General features: G+C 44.3%; 1 protein-coding gene across 2 annotated transcripts in view; it reads left to right on the plus strand.

The window, feature by feature from the left end:
* Positions 1-19,748, plus strand: part of PANX1 (pannexin 1) — a 30,211-nt gene that overhangs the window by 7,128 nt on the left and 3,335 nt on the right. Inside the window, exons 2-4 of one of the 2 annotated variants that reach the window (XM_062639329.1) lie at positions 6,350-6,489; positions 16,901-17,124; positions 18,149-18,819. In XM_062639329.1, the coding sequence (XP_062495313.1) occupies positions 6,350-6,489; positions 16,901-17,124; positions 18,149-18,819 (1,035 nt within the window). Of the gene's footprint in view, positions 1-6,349; positions 6,490-14,241; positions 14,419-16,900; positions 17,125-18,148; positions 18,820-19,748 lie in introns of those variants that run through there. The other variant, XM_062639330.1, reaches the window with a different exon arrangement.

Genomic DNA, 19,748 nt, shown 5'->3' on the forward strand with positions numbered 1-19,748 from the left:
CAGCTGTTGGTGAGGAAACTCTTTTCTGTTTAACTTCTACAGAGCCAGGATGTATTCCCAATGGAAGTGATGGTAAGCTGCTTTGGTGCCTGAATTCATTTGGAAAGCATCATGGCCCTCGGGTGTTGCCTGTGATTTGGGGTACCACCAGTGCTGGCAGTGGAGCCAGATGGTCATTGTCGCTGTTTTGAGATGTTTCTCCTTCAGAGGAAGGGAATTTTTTGTTTGTTTTCCTTAAATTTCAGTGGTGGAAATTTCATGCTCAAGTTTTTTCCCGTGAATCAAAAAACCAATCTCTGAGGGCAATGAATCATAAAACCTATTTCTCTGAAGGCAATGCTTGATAAACAACCAGCTCTTTCCCCACTACATGATTTTGAGACTTAGCTGAAGCATAACTTGCAGCCTTATGGAGAGGGAAAGATACTTGTTGGCTCCTCTGACCCCCTCCACTTAATCCATCAGCTGAGCTTTACATTCTGCTACTACTCCATTGCCAAAGCAAAGCTCAGGGAACAGGTTCTTTTCCCAAGTGCACCCGTTTGTGTCTCTCCATATTTCCTTTTTAAACATAGTGTCTGTTCTCTTCCAACCAACCTGCCCCTTTGGTCCGTGAGAAGCATCAATAAATCTAATATAATCATCCCTTCTGGTCTGCTCTTAATGCTTGTGTGTACCCTGGACATACATTTGCTTATTTTTTGGCATGCATTGGTCATCTTCTCTCATATTTTGAAATGGTTTTGATGTTGGGGTGGAGGATATGTGTTGGATGGTGCCTGGCAGTCTGTGCATTGTGAATGTGTCCCTTGATTTTCTTGTTTGTGGGTTTTACTTTAGTGGCTGCTGAAGTGTGTAATTCTTGCTAGATAACATCAGGTGTTTGGTTATCATGGCTGGTTCATTTTGCCTTGTGGGAAACTGTGGCAGTAATTAATGGCTAGGTTTTCATCCAAGCTTATGCAAATCTTTTCGCAGTGATTGCAGTGTATTAGAAATCAAATCATTACTTAGTGAAGGTTTAATGCCATCAACTACAACAACCTGATCCTGGTTCAGGAAAGGTATTCCAGCATATGATTAACACTGATTCTTGGAAGTACTCTCTGTTAGCTGGAGTTTCTTAATTAGATGCTTAGATCAGAAGGGGGTGTTGAGCCACTGGGGAGGAAACCAGTTTGGCTCGCTGGGCAAAGGATGCAGGCAAAAGATGCTGAGCCCTCTGCAGCCCAGCAAGGCAGTCAGGCATTGAACAGGAACTCTACTTCAGATCTGAGATTTCCCTTGGGATTCTAAGAGTTTCTTTTTGTGGGTATGTTTCTTTTTGGAAAGCACCTACATGGGCATCAGGAATCACAGAAGTGACTGTATCCTGCTCATTGGGCATCGATAGCAGATGGGACTGGGACATCATCAGACACCTTATGACAGATCCTGCCCAAATGAGCTTGCAAGACTTAGGCAAAGGGAATGAAAAGGTTTTACCAGGGCCAGGACCTCTTCTGTAACCCATGCTGGCTTTCACAGTGTGCTGCAGAGGAGCCAGATGCAGAGGAAAAGGGTTCTTCTGGTGCAGACGCGGAGGAAATGGATGGTTCTTGCTGGAAGATCACCCATGAAGGCATGCCATGGTTGGGTGGGGTGACAGCTCGGCCTTGCTGCCTGCTGGCTGCGGTGACTCAGGCTCGTACTCTGCTCTCTGTTGCATGCCTACAAGTAATTCCTGCCATCAACAACCAGCTCCATCTGATAATCTCAGCACACTTGTAAAGGTGACATCACACATGGCTGCACACCTCTTGCTGCCTTAAGTTCCTGTAGCTCTTTTGGGTGGTCTCTCTTCAGGGCCACCATAGAAGTGGCATTTTTTAATCTTCCTGTATTTGCAAAAGTATAAATCAAATCCCATCACAGCCTCTCCAAAGCTAATTTAGTACCAGGGAATGCTTACAAAAATAGTGTGTTGCCAAGTGTAATGGTAACTTGGGTGAAGACTGTTGTGGCAACTGCTTAACGATTGCAGTCATTTGTTATCCCTCATCTTTTTCCCTGGATTTTTAATCTCCCTGTTGCTGTTATGGGCTTGTCTGCTGCTTTTCTTTTCCCTCTTCTATTACTTGTGGGAGGGAAGAACAGGGAATGGTTTCATGTCACCAGGAGGCTGTTACTTTGATAGCAGAGGGCTACTAAATGCCTTTCATAAACTAGCCCTGAGCATGTGTGTGCGCAGTGGGTCTGTGAATGGTGTTTGGCCCTTTTCCTGATTTCTTCTCTAACACGAACTGCAAGTTTTCACTTCCTCCAGAACAGCCCAACATAAAGTAAATCATCTTTATAGATTTATTGCTATTACTCCTTTGGAGGGGAGAAGGAAGGAAGGAAAAAGATGGGAAATTGTGACCGTTTTTTGGAGGCATTTAGTGTTCTGTGTTCTGCCTAGATTATGCACTAGAAACAAACTCTCTGTCTTAACGTTACCACTGTTAATGCAAAGCTGTAATTTACACTAAGTGTTTACAACCAGGACTGCAATAACTTAATTAAAAGCCAGTGTGGTAACCAGAGTGTCCCCAGCTTCTGCGTGGTGTCGAGCTCTATATGCTTGGCTCCCAAGCCAAGTTGCCAAAGGTTTCCAGTGTTCCTGCTGAAACCCTGGGGATGGGAAGAGTGAGGCTCACTGCTCTGCTGAGCGCTGGCATCCCTGTAGCTATTGTAGTCTGCAGCTGTACACACAGCTCTTTGGAGAAGGAGGCTGGCTGCCTTTTTCCTCACCAATTTAGACACTCCATCATTTTCAGTGATTTCCCACCCGCTAACGAGAATGAACACATGGAATGTGTTTCTTGTTGCAGATACAGACATGAATAAGATAAAGCATCTTTCTGGACACTCATTGCTCTCCCTTTGAAAGGGTCACTTGTTTGCTGCTTCACACCGGGCACAGCCAGCAGCAGGAGGTTGAAGTGGTGAGAACAGGGCATGAATGGTCCCTATCAGGGGAGAGCAGACACTCCAATTATCATAGACTCCTAGAATGGTTTGGGTTGGAAAAAACCTTAAATAATCTAGTTCCAACTCCCCTGCTTCTCTTTTTTCCCCCCCTTTGTCTGCAGGGGGGGGGGAAATTATCATTTCTTGATCTTCCACAGCTAATGGAAATCCTCTGGAAAGCAGAAACTCCCAAAGCTTTGGGAGAGGGCAAGTGCTTGTCTGATGCCAACTAGGCTAAATCACATGAGCTCTGCTCTGATAAACAGTAACTTGTTTTCCATAAGGGAGGCTTGTGACAGGTCAGACCATGTCCTTATGATACTGCAGCCTTACAAATAATTCTAATAGTGACTCATAAGGAAAGCCTTTTATTCATAATGCTCCTTGACTATACTACATTGTAAAGAGGCTGTACAAGTTACAAGGCGAATGCAGTCAGCTCCTGTTAAGAAGTTCTTACCCTCTAAAAGCCAAACTAGCAAAAAAAGCCCAATGAATGAGACGATCTTACATGATATTCCCATAAAGCGCACAGCAATGCCACCAGCACTAACTTTGATGACTATATAAAGGGGAAAAAAAGGAGCAATACTCCCTCCTGTTGGTCTTTTGATACTGATGGTGTGTTGGAGGAAGCGTTTGAGGTTTGTCTTGGAAGAGGGATGTTCATGGAAGAGCCAGTCCAGTTTGTGTAATCAGCTGGTGAAATGGTTATCCTGTTTCAACATTTATGAAAGCCTCCTGGAAATGTGTGGAGTGTTTTTGCTTTCACTGTCAAAACTTCATTAAGAAAATCGGAACCCTTATCCTGTTTTACCAGCTTTATTGGAGGAGCCACTGGTACTCCAGTATCCAATAACCACTCTTCCTCATTGAGATACAGTGTGGGAAGACACATAAATAGACTAAATAGACTCATAAAATGGTTAGGGATGGAAAGGACCTTAAGATCATCTAGTTCCATGGGCAGGGACACCTCACACTAAACCATGCCACCCAAGGGTCTGTCCAACCTGGCCTTGAACACCGCCAGGGATGGAGCATTCACAACCTCCCTGGGCAACCCGTTACAGTGCCTCACCACCCTTACTAGCTGCTCTTGCTGTCGTATTAGTGCCCTGATCTTAATCTGAAGCTCCCAAGCAGCTGGAGAGGCTCTGGGAATGAGTGGGGATAATGATGATAGAATCATAGAATCATAGAGTAATAGAATCGTTAGGGTTGGAAAGGACCTTAAGATCATGTAGTTCTAACCCCCCTGCCGTGGGCAGGGACACCTTACGCTAAATCATATCACCCAAGGCCTCGTCCAACCTGGCCTTGAACACTGCCAGGGATGGAGCATTCACAACTTCTTTGGGCAACCCATTCCAGTGCCTCACCACCCTAACAGGAAAGAATTTCCTTCTTATATCCAACCTAAACTTCCCCTATTTAAGTTTTAACCCATTGCCCCTTGTCCTATCACTACAGTCCCTAATGAAGAGTCCCTCCCCAGCATCCCTATAGGCCCCCTTCAGATACTGGAAGGCTGCTATGAGGTCTCCAAGCAGCCTTCTCTTCTCCAGGCTGAACAGCCCCAACTTCCTCAGCCTGTCTTCATACAGGAGGTGCTCCAGTCCCCTGATCATCCTCATGGCCTCCTCTGGACTTCTTCCAACAGTTCCATGTCCTTTTTATGTTGAGGACACCAGAACTGCACACAATACTCCAGGTGAGGTCTCAGGAGAGCAGAGTAGAGAGGCAGGATCACCTCCTTCGACCTGCTGGTCACGCTCCTTTTGATGCAGCCCAGGATACAGTTGGCTTTCTGGGCTGCAAGCACACACTGCTGGCCCATGTTCTAAACCCCCAAGTCCTTCTCCATGGGGCTGCTCTGAATCTCTTCTCTGCCCACCCTGTAGCTGTGCCTGGGATTGCTCCGACCCAGCTGTAGGACCTTGCACTTGGCTTGGTTAAACCTCATGAGGCTGGCATCAGCCAACCTCACAAGTGTGTCAAGGTCCCTCTGGATGGCATTCCTTCCCTCCAGCGTATCAACCAAACCACACAGCTTGGTGTCATCAGCAAACTTGCTGAGGGCGCACTCAATCCCACTGTCCATGTCAGCAACCAAGATGTTGAACAAGACCGGTCCCAAAACCGATGCCCGAGGGACACCACTCGTTACTGGTCTCCAGCCAGACATTGAACCATTGACCACAACTGTTTGTGTGCGGCCATCCAGCCAGTTCTTTATCCACCGAGTGGTCCATCCATCAAATTGATGTCTCTCCAATTTAGAGACAAGGATGTCGTGTGGGACGGTGTTGAACGCTTTGCACAAGTCCAGGTAGCTGACATCAACTGCTCTACCCCTGTCCATCAGTTCTGTAGCCCCGTCATAGAAGGCCACCAAATTGGTCAGGCAGGATTTCCCCTTAGTGAAGCCCTGCTGGCTGTCACCAAGCACCTTGTTGATTTTCATGTGCCTTAGCACAGCTTCCAGGAGAACCTGCTCCAAGATTTTGCCAGGCACAGAGGTGAAACTGACTGGTCTGTAATTCCCTGGGTCATCCATTTTCCCCTTCTTGAAAATGGAGGTTATATTTCCCTTTTTCCAGTCATCGGGAACTTCACCTGATGATGATGGTGGTTGTGGTGTGCCTGATCCTGGGCACAGCATGTCACTGTGCTGGTGAGGAAGGGTCTGGTGCCCTTTGGAGGTGTCTGGGGCCGCTACTGCTCTGCCAGAAGTTCCAAGAGGTTACAAGAGAATCCTTGTTTTCACATGGATGACTTGAACTCCTCAAAACTCGTGCTGAGCCTCAGAGACAGAAAAAGTGGCAGCAGCCTGAGCTGGACTTGCTCTTGCATCACTGCAGGGGCTGCCAGGCTCTGAGAGTGGTGCTTGAGGTCTTGTTTCAGTAAATGTGTACGCTGCAGGTTGTGCATTTGGGAAATACAGTGGCATGATGGCATGTGATGGTTTCCTTGAGAAACCAGCCCTATCTGGTGACACTTCATATCTGCTGGCTCCTCTTTGGTGCACCTGAGTCAAGTGCAAGTGAGCCAGGCCTTGGAGGCCACATTCTCCCCCAAATTTATGAAAACAGATCTAAAAGACAAGTGCTTCTAATATGCAGTCTCAAACCTTAGGAGACATCAGAGAGCCCCTATGGGTGTTTAACCCATTGGGTGCCATGGGAACTTGGTGAATCTCCTTCCTGCACAGCTGCTGTGTTTCATTCCATCACTGAAGGTAACAGCTTTGCATACCATGAAATCTCCAGTGTGAGCTTTTCTTCCTAAATTTGACTTCTTTTTGGTTATATTTTAACCTTCTGAGGCTGTGATGACTTCTGCTTTGTTTTCCCAGGTGCTCAGATAAGCTGCTTTGCACCCAGCTCCTTCTCCTGGCGACAGGCTGCTTATGTGGACTCCTACTGCTGGGCAGCTGTGCAGCAGAAGCAACCATCCCAGAACAACTTAGAAAACATCCCTCTGTGGCTGCATAAAGTATGTACAGATCTCCTTCTCCTGGAAAAGTTGTCCTGCTTAGAAACCTGCCTTTGCCTCACTTCCTCCTCTGCTCTGATACAGTCCTTGGCTTTGACTTCATTTTTAGAGAGAATGTTTTCTCTCCCTTACTTCCAAAGAGGGTAGTACTAGAGGAGGTATTTTCTGCCTTTAAATAAAGGGTCACCAGTTATCTGACACAAGAGTAATGTGAGTGTTGCTCTGTTGCCCTGGAGCCGAGTTCCTCACCTGGCTTTAAGCATGAGCTGTTTTAAAACCAGGAGAAAGGATGAAACAACTGCCCTAATGCTTTATCAAAAGCTTATTTAGGAAAAGGGGGTAGTAAAAACATACTGTATTTTTATTGTGTTATTCTTGGCCAATTGTTCATTCAGAGAAACTCATGGCAGAGAGAAACTTTGGGAGAGGTGAAATTCATCACTGGTACCAACAGGCTTAACTCCTGTGTTCAGTGTGCTCTTCCTCAGGCTGTTCCCTTGCAAACCATGAGCTCTGGCTGCTTTCACTGATCCAGGTGAAGCAGCATCATACTGAATGCACAGTAAGAGGCTTATTTTATGGGTAAAAAGTGCAATAGATATCAAGATACTTGAGTGAGCTCAAAGATGACCTTTGGCAGGAGCTACAAACTGAGTAAGTGCCATGCCAGTGCCTGGAGCTGACTCATTGTAGGAGGCAGCATCACCCTGCTTGGGCAGTGCTGATGCCAGAGTAAGAAGCGCTGTTGGAGCTCTGCAGATGTGGGGTGTTGTGCCTGCCTTCCCCAGCCCTTTTATTACCTGCTCCTTCTGTCACCTGGGAGCAGAGGAGAAGTTAGAGGGATCTGAAGCCTGGGACCTGCAGCACCTGTATTTCTGGGTTTTGCTGGTGTATGCTGTACTTCAGCTTATATTATCCAGTCAGCTCTGCTGAAAGACTATTCAGGACTGTATCCGATTCATTTCCTGACTCAAATCACTAACAGTAATGATTCACTACTACCTTCTCTGGTTAACGCTACTCACAGCCTTGACCCCGTGGTCTTGTGTTTCATGAATGTTAAAGCCAGTCTGTTGGTATCTAGCCTCCTCCAGCGCTCACTTCAGCCAGAGCTTCTACAGAGGCCAGTTGAAGCTGCTGGGACATGTCACAATGCATGGGTGACAATTCCACTTGCAAACCTGGATACTTTGCTGCCCCTTTCTCTTGAGGGAATGAGTTCTTGTTACCCCATCTCTTTATCTTGATTTTTATGCTATAGTCACCTGCTGGTAGCTGAAGTCTCCTCATTTGCTGGCCATGACTAATAGCTTAAGCAGTCGGACTTCATTATGCAACCCATGTCAACTTGCTGACCAGCAAATCTCAGGAACTGATGCAGGGCCCTTCTTCCCACAGTTCCTCCATGATAGCTTAATGGTGTGTGATGTTTCCTTGTAAATACCCTGCAGACTGGCTGCAAGAAGCATGTCTGAGCAGCTGAGTCAGAGGCCGGGTGCCACATCTTAACCTCCTAAATCCATGCTTAGCCACTTACCCTTCTGAGCTGGGCACTGGGAGCTGCAAATGGTGTTTAGTGGCCAGTATTAATTAATATCCTTCTACTGACTGTTCATCAGCTTCCACACAGGAGCAGTGTTACAGCTACTAACGCTGTGGTATCTGAAGGAGTTTGGCTGTTGTTTGCCTGCAGGGCCAGCAGCAGCCTGCTGTACTGCTGGGAGGCTGCCATGGGGCTGATAACCCCTGCAGGAAGGCAGGACTGGGGTTGTCTCCCCAGCTTTGCAGTGTAAGGGATGCACAAGCTCATTGTTGTGCAGATTTTGGCAGAGCACATTTGAGGGAGCACAGTGATGTTGGTGGGAAAAAGGAACCTTCCTAAGCTTGGGTGAGAGAAGGCTTGGCTCTGCAGTGCAAGGCAGGGATGCACATACAGGGACAGGGGGATAATTAGGAATTAGGCCCAGTTTTAATTAAGACAGCACCTAAAGCTTTTTTTCTGCTTTCTGGGCAGCAGTGCAAAGCATCTCAGGTTCTTTCCAATACTCTGACTCATTTACCGTCTCACTGCATCGGCATGCTGGAAGGCTCCTTAAAAATCCACTTACAGAGGCGTTATATTACAGTCTGGGGGGAATGAGGTTGTAGGCCCCAGTGTCTGATTGAAATGCATGGATTTCCTTCTGGCACACTCTCTGTGCTGTCAGGAGTGCTGTCAAAGGTTTTGTCCTAGAACAGTACTCAGTACAGTACAGAGGGAAAGTAGGACCCTGAGCTCTTTGGTGAAGAAGCCAACTTGCAGCAACTTGCCCTGCTCTTCTTCTAGGCATGTGGTTGCTTTGAAGGATTAACAAAACCAGGCTGCATTACAGAAAACTTGAAACCTTCCCGTTTCCTTCCTGTTTCAGAGTACAAGTTTGCACTGTATTCTTCATCAGTAAAATGTATGCTTCAGTCTGGGGCAATCCCTGAAGCTTGGGCACCTTTACCTGCTGTCCCTTCTGCTCTGGGAGATCTCTCCCAGCAATTGAATTTATCAGTTTGGAAGCTTGTTTTGGAGCGGAGAGGAGGAGCATGCTACAACTTTCTGGCTTACCTGACTCTAGTGCACTCCTAGAGGGTGCCCAGCGCCTCTCTCCTTGGAGAGCAGGAGTTCTGAAATGTCCAGTGATCCTGGAATAACTTCACACTGGACAATCCTTAGCAGGAAGCAAAATGAGTTGGGTACTCAATTGCTGAGTACACAATTGCTGAAACAAACAAGTCTGTTTCCTGGTAGAAACAGACTGCCTACAGGTAAATAAGGGGAAAGAAGAGACTATGGCGTGTCCTTGTCTATAGTCTTAGTTTAATGCCAAGGCTTCCTCCTCTTCATCAGTGAGGAAGCCGATATATAATCATTTCTTCTGGGGTTTTCCATTAAGGCTTAATTCCCTCAAGAAGATTCTTGTGTGTATCCAAAGTGTTGGAACAGAGATACTGATTCCTGAAAATGGGTGGTGAAGAGGGGCAGACAGTGGTGATGTGGCTGGAAGAGCCATGTGTTCGCTCCTTCTGTGCAGATCGTTTGCTTTTTGTCTCTAAAGATGAGTGCTCCACCTGACAGCTGGCTTTGATAAAACTTAGCTTGATCATTAAGTGGAGTGAAACAAGCTTTTGTCCATCGTGAGAGGGCCATCCCAGTCCTTGCAGTCTAATGGAGGAGGAGACTGCACTGTGCCACCTTTTTAATCCATACATAGTGCACAGAGAAGTTTATACAAACACAAGCAGAAGAACAGTGGGCATCATCTACTGGCTCTTGGTAGCTGCCAGACAAGATAGCAACCAAGCAAGCTGAGGGGTAGCTGGGCATTGAGTGATGGCCTCTCTCTAGCCCTGAAATCTGGATTGCTAGAGTGGAGCTGCCTCTGATCAAGAGATTTCTAGGGATTTTGTTTTAAGTCCTCTATTTCCTAGTCTTATTATTAATTGGTGAGAATCAAGGAGGAAGATAAAGGTAAGAAAGGTGAAGGGAGTAGATGGTTCTTCAGAAGAAGGTGGATTCATACCAGTGTGAAACACAGGGATATGGCTCAGACCTTTGTAAAAGTGCAGGGCAAGTGCTGCAGGACCTGTTCAAAGCACTGCATACAAGGAGTGGGTCTGAAGTCTTTGTATGCATGAAGTGAAACTTATCTTGTTGACAGTACTCACTGTTTGTAACAGAAGTAAGATTTAGCATGTGGGTTGTTCTTTGAATTGCTTGTCTGTAAATGCACCAACCCCTGCCTTGCCCATGAGGTTCTCCGTTATGTTGATGTCATGGCTATAATCATAATTGTTATCTGGTTCTTGTTACTCACTGTCTGTGATTTAAACAACTTAGTTTGCTGAGGATTCCTCAGGTTTCTCTTAGAAAACCCATCCTGGAGGGTTTAGGGGCTGGCAGATCAAGGAAACCTGAATGCAGATGCATTTGTAAACCGTTCTTAGAGTGTAGCATTAGAGCTACTTCAGTCACATTAGTCTTACTAACTGAAACTGGAGAAATACAGCTTTTAAGCTGCATCAAAACAGAAAGTAAGTAACAGGTGGGGTAAAAATGGTCATGTATGGTTTGAGATCCACTTGAAATTCTGACTGTATCTCAACCAGAATGATGAGTCATTTATAGCTCATGTTTCTGCCCTGAACACCAATGAAACATCTCCCATTGACTCAAACAGGAATGAGGTCATATCCAGAGGGAGCTTAATTCCTTTGCTTCTGGAAACATGTCATTGCTGACATTAGCCTGTTTTGGGGCTGGTGCCTTTGCTTAGGCTCTGTCCTAATGTGAAAATGTGAAGGAGCAGACACCTCACCAGGATCTTGTATTTTAATGAGAAATATTTTCATCTGAAGAGAGTGAGAACAGTTCAGTGCTTCCTTCTTTTGTGGGGTACTACACGCCAGGGCATTTTCTCAAGGCTGTAATTCAGACCTGTGCAGTTTAACAGCTTTGTGCTGTTGAACTTTAAGTTACTGTTTCACCACTATTAGGTATGGTAGAAATCAGAATGCTTGCAGGCACTTTAGTAGTATTTGCCCAGGGGAAATAAGGACTGAAGGTTAGAAAACTGTTGTTTTCTAAATGCCGCTAAAGTGGTTCTCATCTATCAGCCACCTTTATCCAGACCTTGGCAAGCTTTCTGTGGATTAGGTCCTTGAAAACGCCTTTTGTGTCACACCACTCTTAGTAGCTATATGTTCTTTGGGTGATAAAAACATATTTGAGCTTATAAATAAGTTTTTTAAATGCCCTCTTCATCTGCTGTGTATTTACTGTACCTTAGCGCAGTTGAGGCTGGGGATGTTACATATAGACAGTTTTGTGGTTTATTCTTACTTTTCCTTTCACCTTCAGGAAAGTGTGATGGTAATGCTTAATGATTTCACTGTCTTACGTGCTTATGCAAACAGATTACTCAAACCCTTCTTCTACACACATGCGTTAAGTTCTGGTTGAACAGTTAGCTGAATTCTAACAAATTAAATGGACTGAGGTCTTCAAAGCTTATTTCCCTGGCTTCCCAATCAAAGGTGAAAAAAATCATGTCATGGGAATACCAGAAATTCACTTGTAATATTTGTAATGTTAGCATTGTATGTGCCTTTATCTGTGAAAGGCTGTGAGTGTGTACTGAAATGTAGTGAACATGATTCATGTCTTTCTGAATATTTATCTGAATGTAGATAATTCTGGGAAGACAGAGTTGTTTGGGAAAATATACATTGAGTTTGTGTAGATGATCTTCATGAGAGGAGCTGATGCAGGTGCTTGAATAAATGGTCATGACTTTAGAAGAGTTCAGTGTGTTAAATAGGTAAGAGATTTCTAGGGTTCAGACTGCAGGTTATTTTTCTTCCCCATTCATAGTATTTGTTGATGTAAATTTGCACAACCTGTTTATGGTCAGTGATGTGAGGAAACAGCACACATCCATGAAGTGTAAGTGTTTTGATGTGCACAAATTATTTGCTTTGATGATAACCTTTATAGCTGCTTTTGCAAGTGCAGAGAACATGACTGGAAACAATGTGCTGTGCTGAGATGGGGGATCAGGGCTCTGCATCATAACACTACTGGAGATCCTATTTCCTGAGCTCTCACTGTCCAGAAAGATCATGCTTTCTCTATTGCAGGGCTTGGAGCATTGTGGCACAGGCTACCCAGAAGCCAGCATCAGATCTGGTCCTGTTTTTGTCTTTGACTGCCATGTGGGATGTGTTACTCTCAGAGTACAGCTGTGAGATAGAGAGGCACTAATTCTGCAGCTCCTGTTTCGCATTCTTGTTGCAAAGCAGTGACACTGAGCACAAACATCTTTAGCCTGGAGGGAGGAATCCTTCTCTGCACAGATTTCTGCTCAGATAAGGCTTGAATTTCAGTGCCTCACCAGTAAACTGGTTTAACACAGGATTCGGGGGTTTCTGGTGTTGAGTTATCAGATGTATCTTGCTGAGGTATGAGATACTCTTGGCTTTCAGGAGGAGTGAGGGTATAGCCTGTAATGCATGCAGAGCTCAAAGATTTGTCGAGTGAAATGAACTGCAGCAGTATAGAATGAGGGGCAGTTGGTCTCTTGGCTTCCTATTGCTCTGCTTTCTCGGGAGCTTGCTGTCCCACCCAGTGTGCCATCACACAAAGGGACAAGCAGATCAGGTGAACCTGTTCCCATCACCTTTAGCTTTAAGAAGCTCAGCAGTTCTTAGCAGGAAACATACAGGGGACTCTATTTTGAGTCCCTGGTGCATGTGCTACTTGTTTTGTCTATCTCATGCTGAATATTAATCATAATTGCCCATGCCTAGTACCTTCCAGGAACTTGGATTAGCCTGGCTGAAACTCTGCTACTCTGTGTTCGAATGCCAAATTCAATGGGCTTTTGCCTGTCTCTTTCTCCTTGCAGCTGGGAGGAAAGGAAGACTCAGTGCAGGTTGGAGCACAGTGTTGTAGCCCTCAATGCACTTTCACGAATGAAATTCAGAAAGGAGCATTTTGAATTATAGGATGTTTTATCTATTATAATGTTCTTGTTCTAATCTCTTTCAGAGGATCTTTCCTCAGTTGCACAATCTCATACTGTCTTACATCCAACATTGTGAGCTTGCCATTGAAAAGGAACTTGATAACTGGATAGGAAAGGAAAAATTGAGTTGTACTTTTAGGCAAATATCTTTCTATGGCATATGTTTGACCATACAGTTCTTGAGGTCAGTGACACTTCCCATCTAACTTAAATACTACAGACGATCCTAAACTGAAGTAGCATTTCCTCCTTGTGTACCTGGTGCCTTGGATGTAAATGCATAAACCATAAAAGACATATGGCACATGCTCATCTGTGTATGAATACTAGAGAGTCCTCTTCTTAAAAGTGGCAGTCATTATGTGTGACTGTAAAACGTAGTCATATGAGTTGGATAATCCAGATCTGTTGGTCTGAAGCCTAGGACTCGTGCCAGATGACTCTGCATTTTCACTTCTGCCTGTCGGTCCAAGGCCTTAAATTTTAATGGTTCAAAGCAATTTGCTAGTGATCTAAGCCTGCTGTTAACAAATAGAACAGGCATATCTTTCATTTTTAAACCAGCCAGAGTCCAATAAGGATGTAGTCATGCAGCAAGTGCTGTGGAAGGGCTAACAAACAGGGGCTTTTGTTTCCAAACAAAGTGAGCTGGTCTAATGGTCACACTGCTGCTCTGGTTTTGAGACCATTCAGAAAAGAGCTGCATAGTGTTTTCTCATGCTGCCATAAGCTACAGCTGTGGGAGTGATGAGAGCCCAGTAAACATGTGGCAAATCTGCCTTTGTCCCAGGGGTGTGATGCTGCTAAGAGAAGAGGCAGTGGTGAAGGAGTTGGTGAGAGGAGGAAGGGCAAGGGAAGAAGGCATTACACACAACAGTCTGTAATGAGGCAGACATTGGGGGGCATTGGAGGAGGTCTGGGCCAGAGCAACAGGACTGATGCCAACGCACTGCACAAGTGCAGTATGTGCCCACAGAGTCTTTTTCTAGGTATAAAGGAAGAGGTAGGGACTGGGACAATGGAGGTTTTGGGCTGTGACTTCTGTGTGTCAACTGTCTAGTCTCTTGCTGCACATCCTGTAGGCCTCAGGGTAAAGAGATCATAAGGATTAATTGGATACTGCTGGTTGCTTTTCCAGTTTTGGGGGTCAAAAAGGGAATTCATAAACCCCTTGACGCCTGTAAAATTCCAATAGAGGGAGTAGTAATTCCAAATGGCACAAAGCAACCTAAGAAGCTTTGGTTGTTCCTTACTAAATCAGATGTTTCTTTATTTATTCTTTCCCCAGCTGGCACCAGGTGCTGTGTGTGACACAGACATAAGTAAAGACAAACAGGCCTTGCAGCAATCTTATACAAGCTGGCATTTGTTAAGGGTATGGAAGAGGCGTTCCAGCAGCTTAGAGAAGTTTAGATAAGTTTAAGCTGTGTTTGTAGATGGATTATTTCTATTTCTACTTATACATAATACAGAATTTAGAGGACTGAAAGAGCTTGGACATGAAACCATAAAGCTTTGGGTAGACCAAGACATCCAGGCCTTAGACCTGTGAGACCTAGTAGCATTATCCACCATATGCCCTTCCATATGAAGGGCAGAATCTTGAGCTGTTTGTTGGGTTTGAGTTGACAAGATGCCTACAAAAACAAATTGGACATGCCTGAGCTTTACATCTCATTTGGGAAGGATAGACCTGGGAGAAAGCAGACGGTCTGAGGTTATCTGCTGTGTGCAAAGAGGGAAGAGAGGTGTTAGTGAGGGCAGAGCTCCGGAGGGAAGAAATTCCTGGTGATGACCACCGATAATCCATTTGTGAGCATGGTTTAGTGGTGCAGATGATAGTATGGGTTCAGTGGGAGTGCTGGGCGGATCAGCAGTGCCCTGCAATTCCAGATGTCAGAAGGAACCCCTGAAGTTCCTCTGGCATGTGAGGTGAGAGGGGACAGACCACAGCCTATGATACAGCCGTACAGGATTCATGCTTGCTCCTTGCTGGTGAGGAATAGCTACCTCTAGTGGGACGCACGGCATAATTACAGTCAGCACTGCTTGAAGCAACCTTGTTAGTGGGTTACCCCATCCCTGCAGTGTTTCTGCTTCAGTTTTAGAGGTGAGCCTTTCTTGAAGTGTTGTTTCTCAAGGGCTTACCTAGAGACTGAAGAAGCAATTTTTTTCCAAGTTCAGTTATGTTGCTACTGAGCAGAAACGGTTAAAGTACGACTTTATAGGGTTTGCAAGGGAAAGCTGACCTTTAAATACAGCATCCTCCATTTTCTGTGGCTATTTTGAGCTTTTCATGGCTTTGTCTTACTGTGTGTCAAAAATTTCCAGTCTGACTCCTGTGGAGAGAATGCACATATCCAGAATGATGGTTCATATTGTAAATACAGTCGCTGATGCAGTACCTTTAAGCAGTCGGGTTTTATTTAGGTGCTAATACATCTTATGCATTCCTAGTATTAATAGTAACATAGGATTTTGCTTTAATGGTAGATGATATTAAAAGTATCTTTCCTTGATAACATCAATAATATCAAATATTCAATAACATCAATATTGTATGTATAATATATATATGATGTTCAATAACATCAAAACACATACAGAACTTTCAAGTTACCTATTAATCCAAGGTCCAGATTCTGATCTGGAGATGAGAACATCTCATATGTTAAATATTTACATATATAAGTAGGGCTGCTCCACTTCAGTGCAAGTTTCCTCTAGAATTCTCCACCGGCTTTTCCAATGTATGTGCGTGTGTGCATGGCAGTAACACTTAAGATGCCTTAAATCTGTCTCAAGTTTGTTCACCGTAACTGATTTAAGATTCCTTAGGAACTGATGCTGGGTTTGACTTAAATCTGCTTATCAAAAGTTGAATGGAATAAATTAGAGATTAGCCAAGTTTGCAGTATATTTTGTTAAGTAACTGCTTGTCTAACTAAATCTTACATCATGTCTCTGTAAGGGTAAGCTGTGCATGAATGTACTCCTCAAATATAACATCACAGCAGACAGAAAATAAAACACCATCTATCCAGCAGCTGAAGGGAATTAGAGATTAAATCTCATAGTGAAAAGATCCTACTTGTTGATGACTAGAAGAAAGATGGAAAGACTTCAAGTTGTCTTTTATACCTGCTTCAAGCCCTTCCCTAAGCAATGGGGACTGTGTAAGGGCTGACATCTCAGCGCTGAAATTAGCAGCACACCATTCTGATGTTGTGTGTTGGTTTCCACTTCGGAGTTACCTAGAAATATTTAAATTCCCTTAAATATTGCAACAGCATTTGCATCCTTTACAGTCACTGTCTGTCATGCACTCTGAACAGACAAACATCTGTGTTTGCAGGCAGATGCAGCACTATAAAGGGCCTGTTCACTAACCCGCTGGCAGCTAATGGAGAGCAGGAGAGATGCTGCTGGTGTCTGGAGCATTTTAATTGCTATGAACAATGATGATGTGCCTTGTGTGACACTGTCCTCTTCTTTCCATCAGCCTCTCTGGCAGCTGCCTTTGCTGTTTGTTGTTCCTTAGGTTAATGCTGCCTCTCAATTTCAGGCTCCAGCAATGCAGTTCTGAATAGATAAAGAAAATGTTATCAGGACCATGGTAACTTTATTCTGCCTTTTTCAGCTTTCAGCAAAGCTCTAAGCAGCAGCAAGGTTACCGGAGCTCTCTGAAAAGAGATTTTGCTGCCCTGCATACCCCAAATAACCACAAAAGTGGGTTTTAATAAAAGCATTTAAATACAATTATAGGGAATTTAATAGACTTACAGGAAATGATGGTGACTGGCCAGCTTCTTTTACATCCAGATTGAGCCTAATCTGATGTTTTTTCCTCCCTTCAGTTCTTCCCATACATCCTTCTGCTCGTCGCTATCCTGCTGTATCTCCCATGTTTGTTTTGGCGCTTCACCGCAGCGCCTCACCTTTCTTCAGACCTCAAATTCATTATGGAAGAACTTGACAAAGCCTATAACAGGGCAATCAAAGCTGCTAATAGCATCCGCAGCGGAGACCCCAGGGACCCTGCTGACTTGGTTCCAACTGTTAATGAGAACTTAACACAGAGGTAAGGTGCTGGGGCTTGGCTTCTTTGCTCTTTTCCTTAAGCTTTTAACAGATGCGACACTTGCACTCGCTTAGAAATTTATTGCAGAGGTCTGAATGGTGACCTGACACCCTTTTCATCTTGGTTATAAAAAGGAAGACATCTGAAATCACTGTTTGGGTTGAGCTGGAACGTGCAACTTTCTGTTTTCAAAGGCAGTATTTGACAAGCTCTTCAGATCATGTCCTGATTTCTTCAGCTGTAGTAGGTGTTAATTAGTTTTACCTACCACAGCAGAAGAAAATGGGGATGGCTGCAGTCCTCAGTGCTCAGTGATCCTGACAGTTGCTTGCATGCTGTGAGCAAAGCCTGTTATTGTCATCTCCTGTCCTTTCTGAACTAGGTCTGCAAGGCTTCAAAATATAAAGCCCCAAAACCAAACCCAACAAAAGCAAAACCCCCCTCTCTGATCAGACTGGTGCACAGTTCTAACCAGATTCAGTTGCTGCTTCATCCTAGGTCAGGGTACCCATTTCTCTTTGCATGTACAAAGCAGTACAAAGCAGAGGCCCAACCAGTGCAACGGGGACTTAGGTCTGTTCTTTAAAATGTGGAGTTATGTCGTGACAATTAATAAGCCTTCCATCATGCTATTATCAAGCAAGTGCTTGGGAATTCTGCTTTGCCTCATGGCTTTGCTTTTATACCTCTTTTGTATTGGAAAAGAACAAAAATATTTTTTTCTTCAAAGCAGTATTTTTTCCCTTCTTCCAGTGTTTGAGCTCTTTTGTCTCTTAATTGCGCTTTCTTTGAGTGTTGTTTTTCTGTATTAGAGTGCTACTTTTCTGTAGTTAGTGTCATTTATCTGTTCTTCTGTTGTTTTTCTATTGACTTCAGTAAAATTACCCTTAATGTACCCCAGTAAGATGTATTCCAATCATGTGTCTGTTTTAGAGTACCAGGTTTCTTGGAAATTTGAGGTAGGTGAATGCTGCAGCATCTGATCTATGTGATTTGGGTTTTTTTTCCTTCCTCTCTTTTTCAGTTTGTGGGAAATATCCGAAAGCCACTTTAAATACCCGATTGTGGAGCAGTACCTGAAAACAAAGAAGAATTCCAAATGCTTAATAATTAAATACATTACCTGCCGTTTACTCACGCTAATAATTATCTTCATTGCATGCCTCTACCTGGGCTATTACATTAGCCTGTCCTCTTTGAGTGATGAGTTCCTCTGCACTATCAAAACTGGGATCTTAAAGAATGACACAGCTGTTCCAGACGTGGTTCAGTGCAAGCTTATTGCTGTCGGTGTCTTCAAGGTACTCAGCTATATTAACCTGATAATCTACCTTCTAGTGATGCCACTGGTAGTGTATGCAATGTTTGTTCCGTGGAGGTGGAATTCGGGCATTCTCAAAGTGTACGAAATCCTGCCAACTTTCGATGTTCTGAAATTGAAGTCAAAGTGTTTCGATGACCTAAGCCTTTACCTCCTCTTTCTTGAGGAGAACGTGAGCGAACTTAAATCATTTAAATGCCTCAAAGTGCTGGAGAACATTGCAGTTTCAGAGAAGTTTGATGTCATGCAACTTTTGGTAAACCTCGGCACTATTAAGACAGATACCATAGATGGGAAGCCAGGGACAGCCGTGTTGGAGAAGCCTAAAGAAACAGCTACAGAAGAGCTGGGAGAAAATGCAACAGAGCTACAAGGTAAGGTGCCCTGCTATTCCTTCAAAAAGAAAAACCAAGGAAAGAAACACCACAGAAGCACCACATCCAAACCTTCTGGATAAGGAATCCAGTAAACCAAATATTCAATCATGCAAAACAAAGCAGGTTTCATCTAGATGGGTATTCCTACCAAAACCATTTTAACATATTCTGTGAAAAAATGGACCTGCTTAGACCTTGCTATGTTGTCTGCAGTGTAACTGCTGCAACTTCATGCATGTGCCAGAAGTCAGGGACACAGGCTAGATGCTGAAGTGTCTGCGAAGTTGGTGGTCCTTGCTGCAGTCTCTCCTCTAGCAGTAAAAGGTTTCAGCTATCTGAAGTTGAACTCATTGAGATCACCTGAACAGTAGAAGAGCTCTACATTGGTCACAGTGGGTTGCACTTGAAGAAGCTCCAGTGGTAGAACTGGTAGTTTCATGGACATTTGTTTTTCAGAGATTAGATCAAAAGAGCAGTAACTGCTGCTTCTGCTTTTCATTCAGGCTTTGGTAGAAATCTCCGCTGGATATAAAATAAGACTGATGCACAGAAACGCCACTGAGGGAGGAACAGAAAGTGGCAAAGGAAAGGAAGTGGGACTGCGGCCAATGAACATACACCCGTTCCTTCTTACAAAGATTGACTGTGAACTGGATTTTGCCACAATGGTCTGAGTCAGTCTGGGTTGGTGTTCTCTGAATATTCTCACCAGTTCCCAGACGTGATTGGCTCTGAGCAATCTCTATATGAGATGTAGTGTTAGATATCCTGCTAAAAATGTGGCATACCTTAAATGTGATTCCAGTTCCCCCAAGTGCAGAATTAGAGAAGCCAGATACCCAGGGAGAGGCATAAGGGGATGGTAGAGCCTTCTTCCCATTTGTTGTGAGCATGGGCGCTGTTGTGGCTGTCCCCAGAGAGGCAGC

The sequence above is a fragment of the Pezoporus occidentalis genome, unplaced genomic scaffold (assembly GCF_034315485.1).
Source record: "Pezoporus occidentalis ecotype Australia unplaced genomic scaffold, CSIRO_AGI_Poc_V1 ctg6, whole genome shotgun sequence".
NCBI classification, from domain to species: Eukaryota; Metazoa; Chordata; class Aves; order Psittaciformes; family Psittacidae; genus Pezoporus; species Pezoporus occidentalis.